The 15,258-nt window shown below is 37.8% G+C and overlaps 1 protein-coding gene across 1 annotated transcript in view; it reads right to left on the reverse strand.

Annotated features, from left to right (window-relative positions):
* LOC121314594 (phosphatase and actin regulator 1-like) overlaps positions 1 to 14,898 on the reverse strand; it is a 226,707-nt gene extending 211,809 nt beyond the window's left edge. Inside the window, exon 1 of the mRNA XM_041248022.1 lies at positions 14,722 to 14,898. Coding sequence (XP_041103956.1) covers positions 14,722 to 14,833 — 112 coding nt within the window. The 5' untranslated portion in view covers positions 14,834 to 14,898. The remainder of the gene's footprint in view (positions 1 to 14,721) is intronic.
* Between the last annotated feature and the right edge of the window lie 360 nt (positions 14,899 to 15,258).

A 15,258-nucleotide genomic window follows, 5' to 3' on the forward strand; every position in this document is an offset into this window, starting at 1 on the left:
TTGAATGGTCTGTATGTATGTGTGCACGATATATTGTGTGGTCTCGTCTGCTGTCATATCGGTACATACTGTGGCAACAACAATGATAGCGGCTTGTCGGGGTAATGCCATTACTAATGGTGACTGTCCATCATTCTGCATTCTCGCTTGGCTGTTGTGTGCAGTTGCTATATTGGTAGTGAATGCACAGACGGTTTTGCGAGGCACAAACAGATTTGCGAATTGCTCAAAAAACTGTTATATTCCAATGTCTTGCAACTGCTTTATGCCGTTTTGGAATATCTCTCATTTTGTGCCAAAGCACTATTTTTGCGAGGCACAAATTTAGCGAGGGGATTGCACAAAAATCGAAGATCAGGCCCAATGATTCTTGGTGGTAAATCTCCCTCCCAACCTGTGAGGGCGCTAAGTAACGGGAACAGAGTACCATGGACTGCTTGGCCTGATACTTTTTTCCTAGGGTTAAAATTAAGTCGTCATTTAGAAAAGGGGCGGAGCTTCAGTACATTAACTCAATAATGTGGCAGCCCAAGGGGGTCATGAGTGATGATATAAATAGGGAAGGTATAAATAGGCTTGTCATGGAATCCACAAGGTCAGATGGCTATCTCCTGTATCCATAGAGATGCGATGACATACCCCACCATAAAAGCATATTTAGCAGTAGGACCGATAAAAAAGTCATCTTGTAGTGGGCGTGGCGGAAAGGCTACCACATCCAGTTATTCTGGGCCGAGACTGGCCAAACTATAAAGAATTGATAATTGCTGAAATTAATGGCAGTCTCAATTGCACACGTAATAGAGGCAGAAAAGAAAGGGAAATAATTGGTGATGTTTTTCCCTTTCAAACCAAAATGATTTCCTCCCTCTTTCATCCTAGAATAGACGGACAAGAAAATGGGAGGGAGCATTAAGCCTTTGCCGTCCATTTATTCAGCGCTTGTCAGGCACGTCAGGCCCAATTTATTTTCATACGCACTGTTTATTTTACACACGCTGTTTAATATTTTTTTTTCAAAGTAAAACAAGTTTAAAAGGCATTGAATCACAAAAGGACACTCAGTACTGTATCTCCATCCAAGCCCCACCCCTTGTTTGCTGCATTTTTCAGATACCTATTAATAGTCATGCATACTTATAAATCCTCTCCTGACCTCACTTGTTATATCACCAAACTCCTCAACAATATGATCCAAGTCATTATTTTATTACTATAACATCTCAGAAAGCTCTGCAAATGCCTGTGATATTCTTTGAGCGCTGGATGCAGAAGCAGCTATCTCCTTTGTTTATGTCAGTGTTATCTCTGTGATGCATGGGACTATGAGATACGCCCTTTTCTTCGGCTTCATTCGGCTTCTATTGGTCTCACTTGGCCACTGAATGATTTTCTCTGCTTTTTCCGGAGAAAAAATGACTAGAGACCTGTGCTTTACAGGGATGTGAATTGTACAAACGCCGAGCAGTGTTTCAAACAAGGCTAAATAAATCTAAATAAAAAATGAATTAAAAATGCATTTTAATAGTCATTCAATCTTTTGAATAATGCATAATAACTTGTTTATGATACTAAAATGGACAACCAGTGGATAAATAACAGTAAACAATTAACTTATTTTTTTATTTCAACATTTTAGAGTAATGTATGGATACAGTGTACCGTAAATGTTTATTAAACGAATGGTTTATTAATTTTCACTAAAGTCAAATCACGCTTATATGTTTTTGAAATGCCACTTTCTATATTTACTACTACTTAATCTAAGTTAAAAAAAAAATAAATTGTGGGAATTGAACTTGAACTCGTTCATGACCCTGCAGCAACATTAACCTGCTAACTTATGAATTCCTTTTTAATAATACTCTGATACTGATATCTTCTCTCCCTTACCTTTTTCAAAGAGTTTTGGGTATTAATAAAAAAACCTTCATTTCTCTTGACCACCATTCCGGCCATTCGCTTAATAGCTAACGACACACAGACCTTGGGTCAAACCAATATGTTAGTGTGGTGGAATTGATTGTGAGTGTTTATAATGTGTATCTAATGAACGAAAAAAGTGTAGGGGCAAAATATATAGATTTCCCCCTCCCATATTCAAAGTGAGTGGGCACATGTCACTTTTGCCCCATGGGTTAGGTGCCTATGATTCATGCAACCATTCACAAATACCTTATCCTCAGTCAATCCCAAACTCAGATAAACGGGTGTCCAACATCGAGCAAGAAAATCAAGGTTCCGCAATTACAGTATTCTCCTTCATTCCAGCAATAAACAGCCTCCATTGCTTCAGCTACAGACACTTCCAGTGTGATACCAACCTCGGTCCCTACAGTCGAGCCACCGATCTACAACCTCGAAACTGCCACAGCATATGGTTCTGGCACCTCAAACACTATCATCACTCAATTTCCCAGCAGATTCAACAGGACGTCAACCTGGTTTCACTGTTGATGGCTACATCTGAGTTTCTGAACCATAGAGTAGTGGATTGTGGAGATCTATCAGTCACGCTGAAATCCAGAGGCCACAGACTGCTGAAGAATCTAATCCTATGGAAATTAGTCCTTGCCTTCACTATATACAGAGATGTGATATGTTCTGTGTACCCAAAACACAGGCAAGAACTGGACTCTTATGAATTCTGCATCATCTGTCAAGTATGGAGGTACCATATTTTTTGATTATCACAACTCCTTTTCAGCAAAAGCAGCAGCTATTTTAGCATCAGATAATCATATCATCGACTGGGCTCAACCTGATTTAGATCTGTTTAGTGGTCTCAGAGCTAACGTATGCAGGGTCTGTGCTCTCACGGCCACTCAACCTCTCTCTGCCTGAAAGCTGCCAAAGCTTCAACCTATAGATCAGCAATCTGCATCACTCCTCCCCATTTCTCTAATAGAATCTCGATCCCCAACTCCATCCATTCTTCTGCCCCACCTGAGCAATCTACAAGAGATGACAGATTTGGGCAAAGAATCAGACATGCAGGAGGAAAGCAAATATGCAACTATTTACTCGATGGTCTAACAAAAAAGGATTTTCAGCCAGACCCAGTCAAATCCCTCCCTCCTCCTTTCAAAGCAAAAACCTACTTTCTGCTACTCAAGAGCCCAAGACAGTACAATCTCTTATTCAAAAACAGATTCAAATAGGATTTATGGTCAGTCCTTTTGCAGCTCCCCAATTAACCCCATTGGCATTGCCACTCTAAAAATATCAGGAAAAAGGCATCTCATCATTGACTTGTCAGCACCACGGGGGATCAAGCACCAGTAGCATCAACCTGCTCATTTCTTCACGATCAATTTTCTCTACAGTATATTACCATATCAGATGCAATTTATTCAATTAAATTGGCAGGTCACGGTTCCTGGTTAGCAAAAGCAGATATATCAGATGTATTTAACTCTATAAGCTCTGCACTGTATAATATAGACGCCCGCATCTAAAACTTCAACTTCATCTTTAAAATGACAACAAGTCTTGTATCAAATGAAAGGGGAAGCTTGGCGTTTTCTAATGATGTATCGCATGTTTTTCTCCATCAATGTGTTGTCACGTAATTAAGAAAGAAAGTTTAACTCATAGAGAGTAGAGAGAGAGAGAGAGAGAGAGAGAGAGAGAGACAGACAGACAGAAACAGAGCAAACACAAAAACAAAAATGCAAAATATATATTCCTGAAAGAAAAACATACTATAAATGCAAATGGCATCTTCTGAAGGAACAGAAGTCTGCAAAAAAAAAATAACTAAATTGACTGCTTCAGAAGTTTTAGAAGAGATGTAGAGATGGAGTGAAACCGAAAGTGATGTAGGCTCCGATATAGAGAGCTGAGATTCTGCTGAGGGGAACGCATATGGGGAAGGACTGGATCCTGTACAGGACATGTAAGTATAATATTCCTTCCAATTATACTTATTTAAATAATATAGTGTATATAGTATTGTATATTAGGTTTTTTCCCTCATCAAATAATTACGTGTGTGTGTTAGCTTGAACATTGCTGCAGGCTGTAATCTGATCTTGGTGCAGATTTGCACATTTACTGATGCATGGATTTGAGTGAGGGTGTGTCTGTGTAAATACCTGTAATAGCTATATAGGTTTCTTCTAAATAAATAATAATAATAAAATAATAATAATAATAATAATAATAATAATAATAATAATAATAATAATAATAATAATACATGCATTTATTATTGTATCATTATTATTTGTTCGTTTATTTTATTTATAGTGAAGAGGTTGAAGAAATTCCAAGCACTTCAGCAACAACTAAAATAATACACATGTATTTTATTTGTTTTGTGTTCCATTTTCTTTTTTTACCAGCTATTCCTTAGATATTGAAGTTTTATTGTAAATAGTTATATTGGAGCTGGCATTTCTAACCCTATCCCCCCCAAAAAATATAAACAATAAATTAGCATTTTTTCTAACCTATTATAACAATGGTTAGTCTAGAGTTTCCTGAATCCCCAGTTTGTTGCCTTTCATATGATATAAGACACTTGCATGTGACCCTCTCACAAAGACGGCTGCAGTGGGTGACTTCAGACCAGAAACAGGAACCGACTCAGAACACAGGTTTTGGAATGGTGAAGCCGCTGATGCGCAGTTTAATAATCAAACAGACAGAAAATAAAAGGTTTATAACAAAACAGCACACGGCACATGAGGCCAAATTAAATAGATAAACAAAAACAGTAGACGATAACAAAACAGGGTGGATGAATGCTACACAAAACAAGTACGGTGCTGGTGCTTCTAGCACTCATAGCAATTTATATTTATAATTACGCTTCTCCTCTCTCTCTCCCCCGTTCTCCACTCACCAAACACACAACCCGAGTGAGTGAAAACATGCTGCTTTTATGCAGCTGTACCGAGACTCGATTACTAATCAATCATTCAATTGGAGTCGCGGTATAACTGCGCGTGAATTAATAAAGTGCAATTCCCCGTGCTCACATATTATTACATTTTACTTGCACGTGAAGTGCTGTGCAATCCTCATGCCTAAATACAAATATACATTTTAAACACACGTGTTACACAGACCCATTTATACCCATGTACCAATGACAATACACCAACATTAACACACAACATACAACACAAAATACACACAGGGGCAGGGCACTTTGCCACAGACCCCTAAGGTTATGAGGATTTATGTAAAAAACTAAAAACAATGAAAAACAGGAGAAAATGGCTTGGAGTTTATAGGGTTAAAGAAATGTCAATCCATCCTTCTCTTCGTCACCTGTTCGGAATATGCTGGGGAAAAAAATTATATTTTCTATTCAGTTAACTTTTGACTGCTGTAGCAGCCCAAAAATTTTTGATACTCTCTGAGGCTTTATGCTGGATACTTCTCAAGCCATATCATCTTCCATTTCTGCTCCAACTACTTGATGATTGTCTCTTGATATCTCCCTCCTCAGATCAGCCAGCAGAAGCAAACACCAATCTTAAATCTTTATTTTTAGATGGGCGGGGAAAGACCATCAAAATTGGAATTTTTTTTCTCGAGAGGGGGGAGAGAATTAAAATGATCTTTAGTGGTAAATATCCCTCCCGACCTGTGAGAGTGCTAAGTACAGGGAACAGAGTACCTTGGGCTGTTAGGCCTGATAATTCATTCCCAGAGTTAAAAGGAAGTCGGTCATCCAGAAAGGGGGTGCAGCTTCAGCTTCAGTGCATGGACCTGGAAGGGAAATGATGTGGCAGCCACAGATTGGAGTAGTGGCTGCAATCCAAATAGGAGGCAAAGCAATGTAATATGTTAATTTGTTTTGGTTCAAGAACAACCTGGAAGGACCTGTGGTTTGTGTGTAAATGTATCATGAGTGTTTGTTTTGTTTGTCTCTAATTGTTACTTGTTGTTAGTAGATGGCTAACACATTTCAGAGCTGTCGCCAAGAGCCAGCATGTACCCAGAACAGCACTGCACCATAAAGTCACGTTTCACTTGTGCCTGCACTATAACACGCACCCAGGACTGGTGACATTGCTTTGTATTGTGGTGTTTTACAAATTGACTTTGCTTATTATTTGGGACTGTAAACCTTTGATTTTGAACAGTGCACTACCCATTGCTGGGTATTGCCTGAGATTTATTATTTACAGTCACTAGACCGGGATTATAAATAAACCACCATTGCACTTGGATACTTGTTGTCTTCCTTATCATTAATCACCACATCACTCCTGCACCTGTACACACAGGCAGTCATATTATTTCAGAGGTTAATGTCATGGCCAGCAAAACAGTTTGTGATTTTAAATTAATACAAACTCCCCTTATAGGTGAAAACAATGCAAATGTAGGCCTAAACAAAACCTGGATTCATTTTCTAGGACTAAAGGAAGGAATGGTCACAGCTGAATACTCACATTACACTTGCACTACAGTCAATAACATCACAACACAAAATTACTAAAAACCATTGTACCAGAAGTTAATCTTTTGAAATTATATTTTGACTGGATGCCATGACAAAATAGAAAGCAAATCCAGATTTGGAGGACCCAATCATTTTGTTGAGGTTATTGGTTTTTTGTCTCTGGAATTGATTGGAACACTTCAGCGTGGCCACCAGCTGGAGGACCTTGTCCTGAAAATGTGCAACATACAGCTTCTAAATGCTTACAAACATAGAAAAACAATGAGCAGGGTGGAGAAGGAGGCTTATTTGTTTGCTTGTCATTCCTTTTCACCTGATGGTCCGGGTTCATATCTGTCGCAAGTAACAAGTGAAATGATTTTGAAGGTCTAAACCTCTCCCTTAGTTAAGATTGGTCTACATCATAAAACCAGCACACAGTTTGGCACAAGACTGAATGTCATTGTGTGCTTAGGTTTGGTATGCTAGCAGAGCTGTGAGGGAAACTGTCTGACAGTACCTCACTTTTAATGAACATTACATTCACAAAATATATTTTTATCACAGTTGTGGGATAATCCAAAATTATGAATTTTGTTGTAGATGTTGATGTCTTGATTGAGATTTATATTTATTTTTTTTTTTATATATATATATATATATATATATATATATATATATATATATATATATATATATATATATATATATATATATATATATATTTTAATAATGACCAAAACTTCTGCTGTCAGATTTACGTTTTTATAAAATCAGATTTCCATGGAATAGAAACCTACTTAGTGATTGTGCAAATAAGACAAGGCCTGAATCAATCTGCATATGAGAAATGGTTAATGCAGAGGGGTTTGGATTGGGCTTAGAGCTGCCCTGTTATCACAGCAGAGGAACTACTTCAAAGGGTGACGTCACAGAAATGTTTTAAATAAAAGAAAATAAGGGTTTGGTCTAAGAAACCATTAAATAAATAATAAACAAACTTCTTTCCCAGCTGAGAATTCCAGAAAATACTGGTGAGCAGTTTGGAATTGGCAATTGGAACAAATATTTAATGGCAGTCGGCTGGTATCTAATATTGTAGACAAGGTAGATAGGGGTGGGAGCCAGGCTACCTGTAGTGATGTCGCCTGACTTCTCGGTGAAACACCCACAGTTTGGACCAAGCCCTCAGCAGGACGAGGTCTGCGTCGTGGTGAAGTCACCACCACAGTTAGGTGAGACCGCATCATGGTGAGGCAACCTCCAAGACTAGGCACACAGCACCCTCAGGAATACAGAGTTAGTAAATATTGAATACATATAGAAAAGGGGTCCCCAACTCATGGGGATGGGGGTGACCCGTACATAAATAAAATAGATGCTCAAGAACCTGAAAGGAAGGAAAAAAAGGGGGAGAAAAGCTAACAGAGCTACCCTCGATGAGGTGAATTATAGTCTTCCAAAGCAGGGATGGAGATGCACCCCCAGAGAACTTGAAATTAGAAGAGAGCCTTGTGTTACAAAGGGAGAGCTCCTGCAGTGAGGTTTAGCAAGAATAAACTTAGCCCCTCAGATTGCGAGGGCAGTGATAGATCACGAGATGGTAAAAGGTTGGGTTTTTCCGGGGGTCCTCTCTGACTCTTGGAAAACCCTCCTGCTGAGGTAAAGGAAGCGGAGCTTAACCAAGGGTTGGAGAACATGAGATCACTAACCACCCAAATAATGGACCCCTGGCAACCCGCTAACGATTCCTATGAGTGTAGATAAAGAAAAGAACCGCCAATGCATATTCACAGAAAGAAAGAAGATTAGTAACTGTCTCCCTACTGAATATGTGAAGACCCTTCGCTCAGTGGAAAGGAAAAAAAAAAAACCTTTGGTGGTCCTGGTGAAAGGGTCATCTCCACTCTGGACTAGCAATAGACTGATGTGCAGAAGATCTCTCAGATGGCGCAGAATGTATATATGATTCAACTGCTGATGACGTCCAGCGTGCCATATTTTGCTGGTTAATATTTGCTCTTGATGCTGATGTGGCTGCCCCAATTATGAATGAATGAGGCGTATAGAATTGTGGGGGAAGTTCTGCTCTGGAAACCAATGTGGACAGATGAGATGTGAGCCAATGTCTGAACGTAACAGTCTGGCTTGAATCAATGCACAGAGAGTCAGAATTGCAGCTGGTGATAGATGTAAAGAATCCTTTGCGTGTATTATAAAAGCCATAATTCAGCCCTGGTTGAATGGGGTTAGATTAATCCTGGTTTGGGAGTAGAAAGTCAATTACGTGATCCAGCCGGTAGAATAAGAGGATCTGGTGGAAGGGGCAGCTGCTGCAGCCATGTACGTTTGCGCTGCATTGAGTAGTCTGCTGATAGTTGGGTTGAGTTGAAAATTAGCTGGTTGAACTGGGGGTTCACTGCTGGATTTGGCAGAGCTGTAGGGACCAGACTGTGAAATCTGGAAACGAGAAACAGCATCAGTTGCATTATTAAAAATGCCCGATAGAAGGAGAGCTTGGATTAGGAAATTGTTAGATATTGAAATCTATTTTAGCCGTCACAGTAATTGCATTATAAGAGGGGAACTGGAATAGCCTTTATTAATAACATGAACTATATGTTTGTTATCAAAAAAAGAATAGTATTGATTTCTTTGACCAAAGATGACCCCATAAGTGTGCTTCCATGACTACTGGATACATTTCAAGAAGAGCTGTAGATTTTAAATGTGGGGATAGTCCATTTACTAGAAAACTATTGATTGTTTTAAAGACCTCCGAATCCCTTAAATGAAGCATCCGTAAATAAAGCCAGTTTGAGGTGCTGAGATGAATCATCATAGAATATAGACAGGCCGTTCCAATGCTGTACAAGAGCCAACCACATTTTAATGTCTTTCATAGCTTCTCATGAGATATTAATGTAGGAGTCCAAGTTTTTTACTGGCCATCGAGCTATAAATGCCCATCCCTGGCGGATACTGAGAATTACAAAACTGAAATGTCCCAGCAAAGCGAGCAGTGCATGTTTTACTGATCTGAAAGTTCTGAGTAAGAGAACGAATATGGTCGAGTTTAGATACGGGAAGGCTGGCTTCAAATATTTCTGTGTCCAGTATGATTCCTAGAAATTCCAGGGAATGAAGGGGGCCGATTTTAGTTTTTTCTTCTGAAAGCGGAACACCAGATATACAATATCAGGTGTTATACTCCGTCAACCTTTTGGGACAAGACCAGACCCAAACCCACATCCAACGCATTGGTGTGGAGGATTAACCTCTTGGTGAAATCTGATGTGATGAGAGTGGGGGGATGGCCATAACCCTAGTGAAATGCTTGCCAGGTGGAGCTGTTATATTATACGCTGCTGTAAATTCATGATGTGGGCATCTTCCAGCTAAAATGGCCAAGGAAGTGAAACAATATCTGAAAGTGTCTTACAAACAGATTCCTTTAATCTAGTAATACCAGATAACACATATTTCTTTCAAAATTGCACATTTAAGACCCATATAATAAATGTAAGAGTACAACATGCAAGGGCTGTGGAATTACTTTGTTAGCTAAAATCACTGTAATTATAACTAAACAAATCAATGTTGCTAACACTGGTTCCCATTATTTTGTTAATAAAGGTTAAACTGCATTATATAAACAAGAAAAGTTGAACTTTCAGAAATAGTCGAAGAAGCGATATTTGTACTGCTATTATAAAACTGTGTTTAGTCCATGTTGCTTCATCATCACATATTCTGTACCTGCTAAGTGTGACCTTCAGCCAAGCTACTCATGAAGATGGAATGATTTAGTCATTATAAAAAGGGCAGTGGTCAGCAGTTCATTTTTTTCGTTATGTTAAGCATGTGTTGTACTGTAATGAGTATTATTTACTCCTGCAGTAAGAGTGCCATTTTAAAGTCGACATTGCCTTAAATATTCATAAAGGTATATCTTGCTCATCAGTAAGAAAAGGCATACAACATGTTTTTCAAGGTGACCATATGACATCCATTATAAATACTATTTTATACAGTAATCAACAACACCCAGGTCAACACAGGCCCACAAAGACCAGCTTCTCTTCTCAAATCCCATTATTTTTTAATGAAATGTTATTTACTATGAGTGCTTTACTTGACAATTGAAGGGGTCAGAACTATAAAGTACGTAACTGTAGAGGGTCAACTACTGAAACCTTGCAAGGACTCAGATAAGCTAAAAGGCAGAGCTCAAGGTCAAACTTATAAGAAACTAATGTCAAGTGGACATATGTTCTGTCAAACACCTTCATCAATACCACAGAAATAACAAAACAGCTCAGTGACAATAATTTATGTCTAAATGGTTTATTATATGAAATGTATCTGGGCATTAAAAGACACTATTTAAAGACTGATTTTTAAGTTTTGTTTTGAGAAATTTGGTATTCAGAAAAACATGTTGAAGATCTGTTGACTACTTCTATAGATTGAAATGCAAAGATTATTTAGCAATGTGATACAGTATTGTATAGGGTTAGCTGTACATAAATGCTTACTTTTGTTTTTATGAGTGTCTGTCGAGGAAGTTCAAAGGGACATTTCTTCACATAATCATAGTTTAAAATGTTGCTTTTGAGTCTTAATCCAATGCATAATATGTATAAATTAAACACAAGTTTGTGACTGATCAAGTACATTGGAATAATAATCCTGCACAATTTGTTAATGAAACTTTGTGACCTTACATTTTGAATGAAACATTAACAGAAATTGCATGTAATACTGGCAAAATAATAGTTTGTGCTTATGTAGAGAGCTCATCTGAATAAATTGGTTCATACAGCTCTGTTTATATTTATTTGTGGCAAAGTGCCCGCCCCTGTGCTATTTATTTGTGTTTTATGTTGTATGTAGTGTGTTAATGTTGGTGTAAAGTCATTGGTACATGGGATATAATATGGATTACGAGCACAAATGGTTAAAATGTATATTTGCATTTAGGCACAGGGATTGCACAGCACTTCATATGCAGGTAAAATGTAATAATATGTGAGCATGGGAAATTGCACTTGATTAATTCATGTGCAGTTGTACCGAGACTCCAATTGAATGATTGATAGAGTCTCGGTACAGCTTTTCACTCACTCAGGGTTGTGTGTTCGGTGAGTGGAGAGTGGGTTTGGAGAGGAGAGTTAAAAGTAAGGAGAGAAATAGCAATTTCTAAGGCATGCTGGAGGGTCAGCACGGTACTTGTTTGTTTAGCGTTCGTCCTCTTGTTTTGTCTGTTAGTACATTTTGTTTGCCTATTTATTTTAGCTGCAAATGAGTGTCCTGTTTTGGTGTCAGTGTTTTGTTACAACCTTTTTATTTGCTGTCTGTTTACCTATTAAATGCTGAGCGATACCAAACACTCAACTTCACCAAACTCTGCGTCTCTGTCTGTCCTGTGTGTTACTGTTCCGGGTCTGACGTCACCCCACACAGTCGTCTTTGTGACAGTATTATATTAAACCAATGTCCAAAGCCTCACTGCAATCTCATTCTTCAGTGTTAATGTATGTGTTATTAAGGGTACATTTGTTTTCCCTCCACTCAACTTACAACAGTTTAATTAAAGAGCATTATCTTTGCCGTCTGGAGTCTGATAAAAACAGTTTGACGCCGGGCCCCAAAAGTAAATAAAAAACAAAAAACAGCACTAAATTCTCGCAACTTCTCTGGCAACATGCATTTCAGGTTGGGTCTCAATTGTTTCTCAAAGTTTAATTGAATATGATTTTACTGTATAGGTAGCACCATTTGTTTGAATAGCCCACAGTTGTTCCAACGGTAAAGGCCTACACAATTAAAACCAACTATGAGGGATAGCTCTGTAACAAACCACTATTAACCAGTCACCATACTGATATCAAAGTATCAAGAAGACTGAAGGCTGCTGCTCAAATCATGTCTTTTTTTAAAGATGACTCTCTTTAAAACACAGGAATCCAGACTAAGAACGCACACAATTTAGCTCCTCTCCTACAAGTATATATTGGTCTGATATTACAAGCTGCATGTTGAGCTCCTTTTTTATATAATTTAATTGAATTACATTTATTTAACTTTAAGTTAATGTGGGAATAAGGGAAATGGTTTGTTTTTTGCATTTCAAGTTGAGCTTCCCTGGAGTTTGCCGCTGTTTATCATGCCACTGCAACCTTTGAGTTTAGATGCATTTACTTGCTGACATATGGCATCTCTGCTTTTTCTGTTATTTAAAAAAATCTCAACAAATGTCTCTTCATTAAGCAACTTCCAAAAGGGGACTGCATTTTATTGGATCGCCAGGTTAGATATAATTGGCAGGATTTATAAAGAGCAACTTAGTACAATTTATCAGGCTGATAGAGATATCGCTGCATAAAGAGTGTGTAATCTTTTGGACTATTTTTCATATGTATTGAAGGTTTTCTGATATAACACTGTGGTCTTGTTTTTAGCCAAGCACATCATGGCAATACCACCTGTTTTTATAAAGTAGATTGCTTGTGTCATTAGTTAGCTACATATTACAAGAACACATGTACAATGAAAATGTACCTAAAGCATACAGTTACTAGATAAAAGATTACCATTAATTTACAAATAGCATTTTAGTAATACTTCAATACCATTAAGCAGCCCTTCATACTCTGATAAGCTTGCTATAACCATATTATGGTACAGTATGGTCAGGCAAGTCATCTTGCGATTATTTTTACATGCCATATACTGTTTCAGATATTCTGTAAACAATACTATACTGTATAGGGGGTCCTCAGCTAACTAGTTTAAGTTAATTATTTTTTTATTAAACAAAACTATATAGTACTTGTCTACTTTTAGTGACAATCTATGGTCATGTGTAGTTAAGAATAGTAAATCGATCCCTAAAGCAATGTTATAGTATAGTAATGTCCTGTTGATTCATGTATTGTGGTGGGCAGTACATCTTTACACTTGTGTTAGAGTTATCTGTGTTATTGCAACTGGGATTCCATGGTTTCACTTTATTCCAGCTCGTGATGATAACTTTTGGAACGTTTGACTTGCACAGGTTCACACAATGAGACAACTAATTGTTCCAAGTCCTTTACTCAAAATGCTACTTTTCAGAAATAGTATTTCTGAATCTATAACACAGATATTGTATACAAATTGGCACTGTCAAAACAAAAATGTTTCTCTCTGATAATTTTTACAATATACAATCGAGTTCCATTTGCAAGGACATAACTTTGAAGTGCTGATTTGCCGTAACCGTTTCAGCACCACACCAGAGTGAACAGCTCCTGCTACACTGCGCACTAAAGCTCTAACAATACAAATAATACAGCGAGTTTGATATAACCTTAAACTTAAGCAGGAGTCGCAGCAAAACAGCATCGCATTTTATGATGTTGTTTGGTTAGATAATGAGGCAAGAAACAAAAGAGCATTCCCTAGAAACAACGTTGCATTTACAGAATCTAATTTCATGAAGAAGACGACGAAGAAGAAAGCAGCGCAGATATAAATCTTTTTTGGACGTATTGTTATATCAACAAGTGCACTTCAGTAGTTTGTATAAGTCGAACAACTATTCAAATTATTCAGCCCAAAAATAATATTACGTCACCATGGTAACATGTCCAGCAACATTATCTCTCTGTTCAAGTTTTCATTTTCCATATGAGTGAAATTAGTTTTAACAAAGAATTGCATACTTAATCGTTTTATACTATTTTACAGTGGCCCAATTATATCTGTTTATTTTACATTTCCTATATTAACTATAACGTTTCATCTTCATGACCAGATAAGTCAATGCAATACCATTTTAAAGCTCTTTACAAGATAATCTATTTGCTATTGCAGACAAGTTTACTTAGCAATAATGTTCCCAGTATAATTGTACAATGCACAAAAACATTTACACGAAAACTAAAACAGCGTATACACAAGTGTACATAATATGCACATTATGATTACTGCAGTAACGAAGGCATAGGTGCCACGATAAAAACAAATTAATCCAAAACCAAAAATGTTTTACTTTTCTCGAAACTGGGAGAACAAAAAACATTCAATTGAAATTATACCTACAATATCATAATAATTTAAATATACAAAATCAGTGTGTGTTCATGCATTGCTTTTATTATCCATTCACATTTTAACTAAATCTTTTCATGTACAGTAAGGCACTGGATACATACCAGTTACCCCCAAAAATACCCCAGATCTGTTAGAGCTATACAGCAAAAGCCCAATGAATTTTTCAACCATATTTTTTTTTTCTTTTTTAATTGCTTGCATTTCACATGTATTCCTACCTGTCTTCAAGTTTAACGAGATCCTGGCCTCGGCAAGGTAAGGGGTATCGCTCTTGGACCTTACTCTCCTGATGGGCCGGCGGTCTGCTTCGTCCTCTGGAGAGGCCGCCATTAATGTGTGAGCAGCGATCGGGGTCGACCGGCGAGCTGGGAGAGATACACAAGCACAGAACAGGGGGAAATGATACAGGGGGTGAGCGAGAGAGAGAGAGAGAGAGAGAGAGAGAGAGAGAGAGAGAGAGAGAGAGAGAGAGAAGGGGGGGGGGGGGGGGGGGGGGGGGGGGGGGAGAGAAAGCGTTACAAACGATACAACAGCAATTGTACAGGAGAAAAGTAAATCACGCACATCATTAAACACAGTCTGACCAGTGACGGGGATAGATTTTAACGAAATTTGATTTTTTTAAAAAAAAATGCAATAATAATCTAATAAATTCTTATCGATGTTCTTTTGGATATCGTATAGTTTATGCATTATTAACAGTGTGTCTTGCCTGGGACTAAATTTCCAGCCTCTTACTGTTAATAAATATCCTT

This window comes from Polyodon spathula, chromosome 4 (genome assembly GCF_017654505.1).
Source record: "Polyodon spathula isolate WHYD16114869_AA chromosome 4, ASM1765450v1, whole genome shotgun sequence".
NCBI lineage: Eukaryota > Metazoa > Chordata > Actinopteri > Acipenseriformes > Polyodontidae > Polyodon > Polyodon spathula.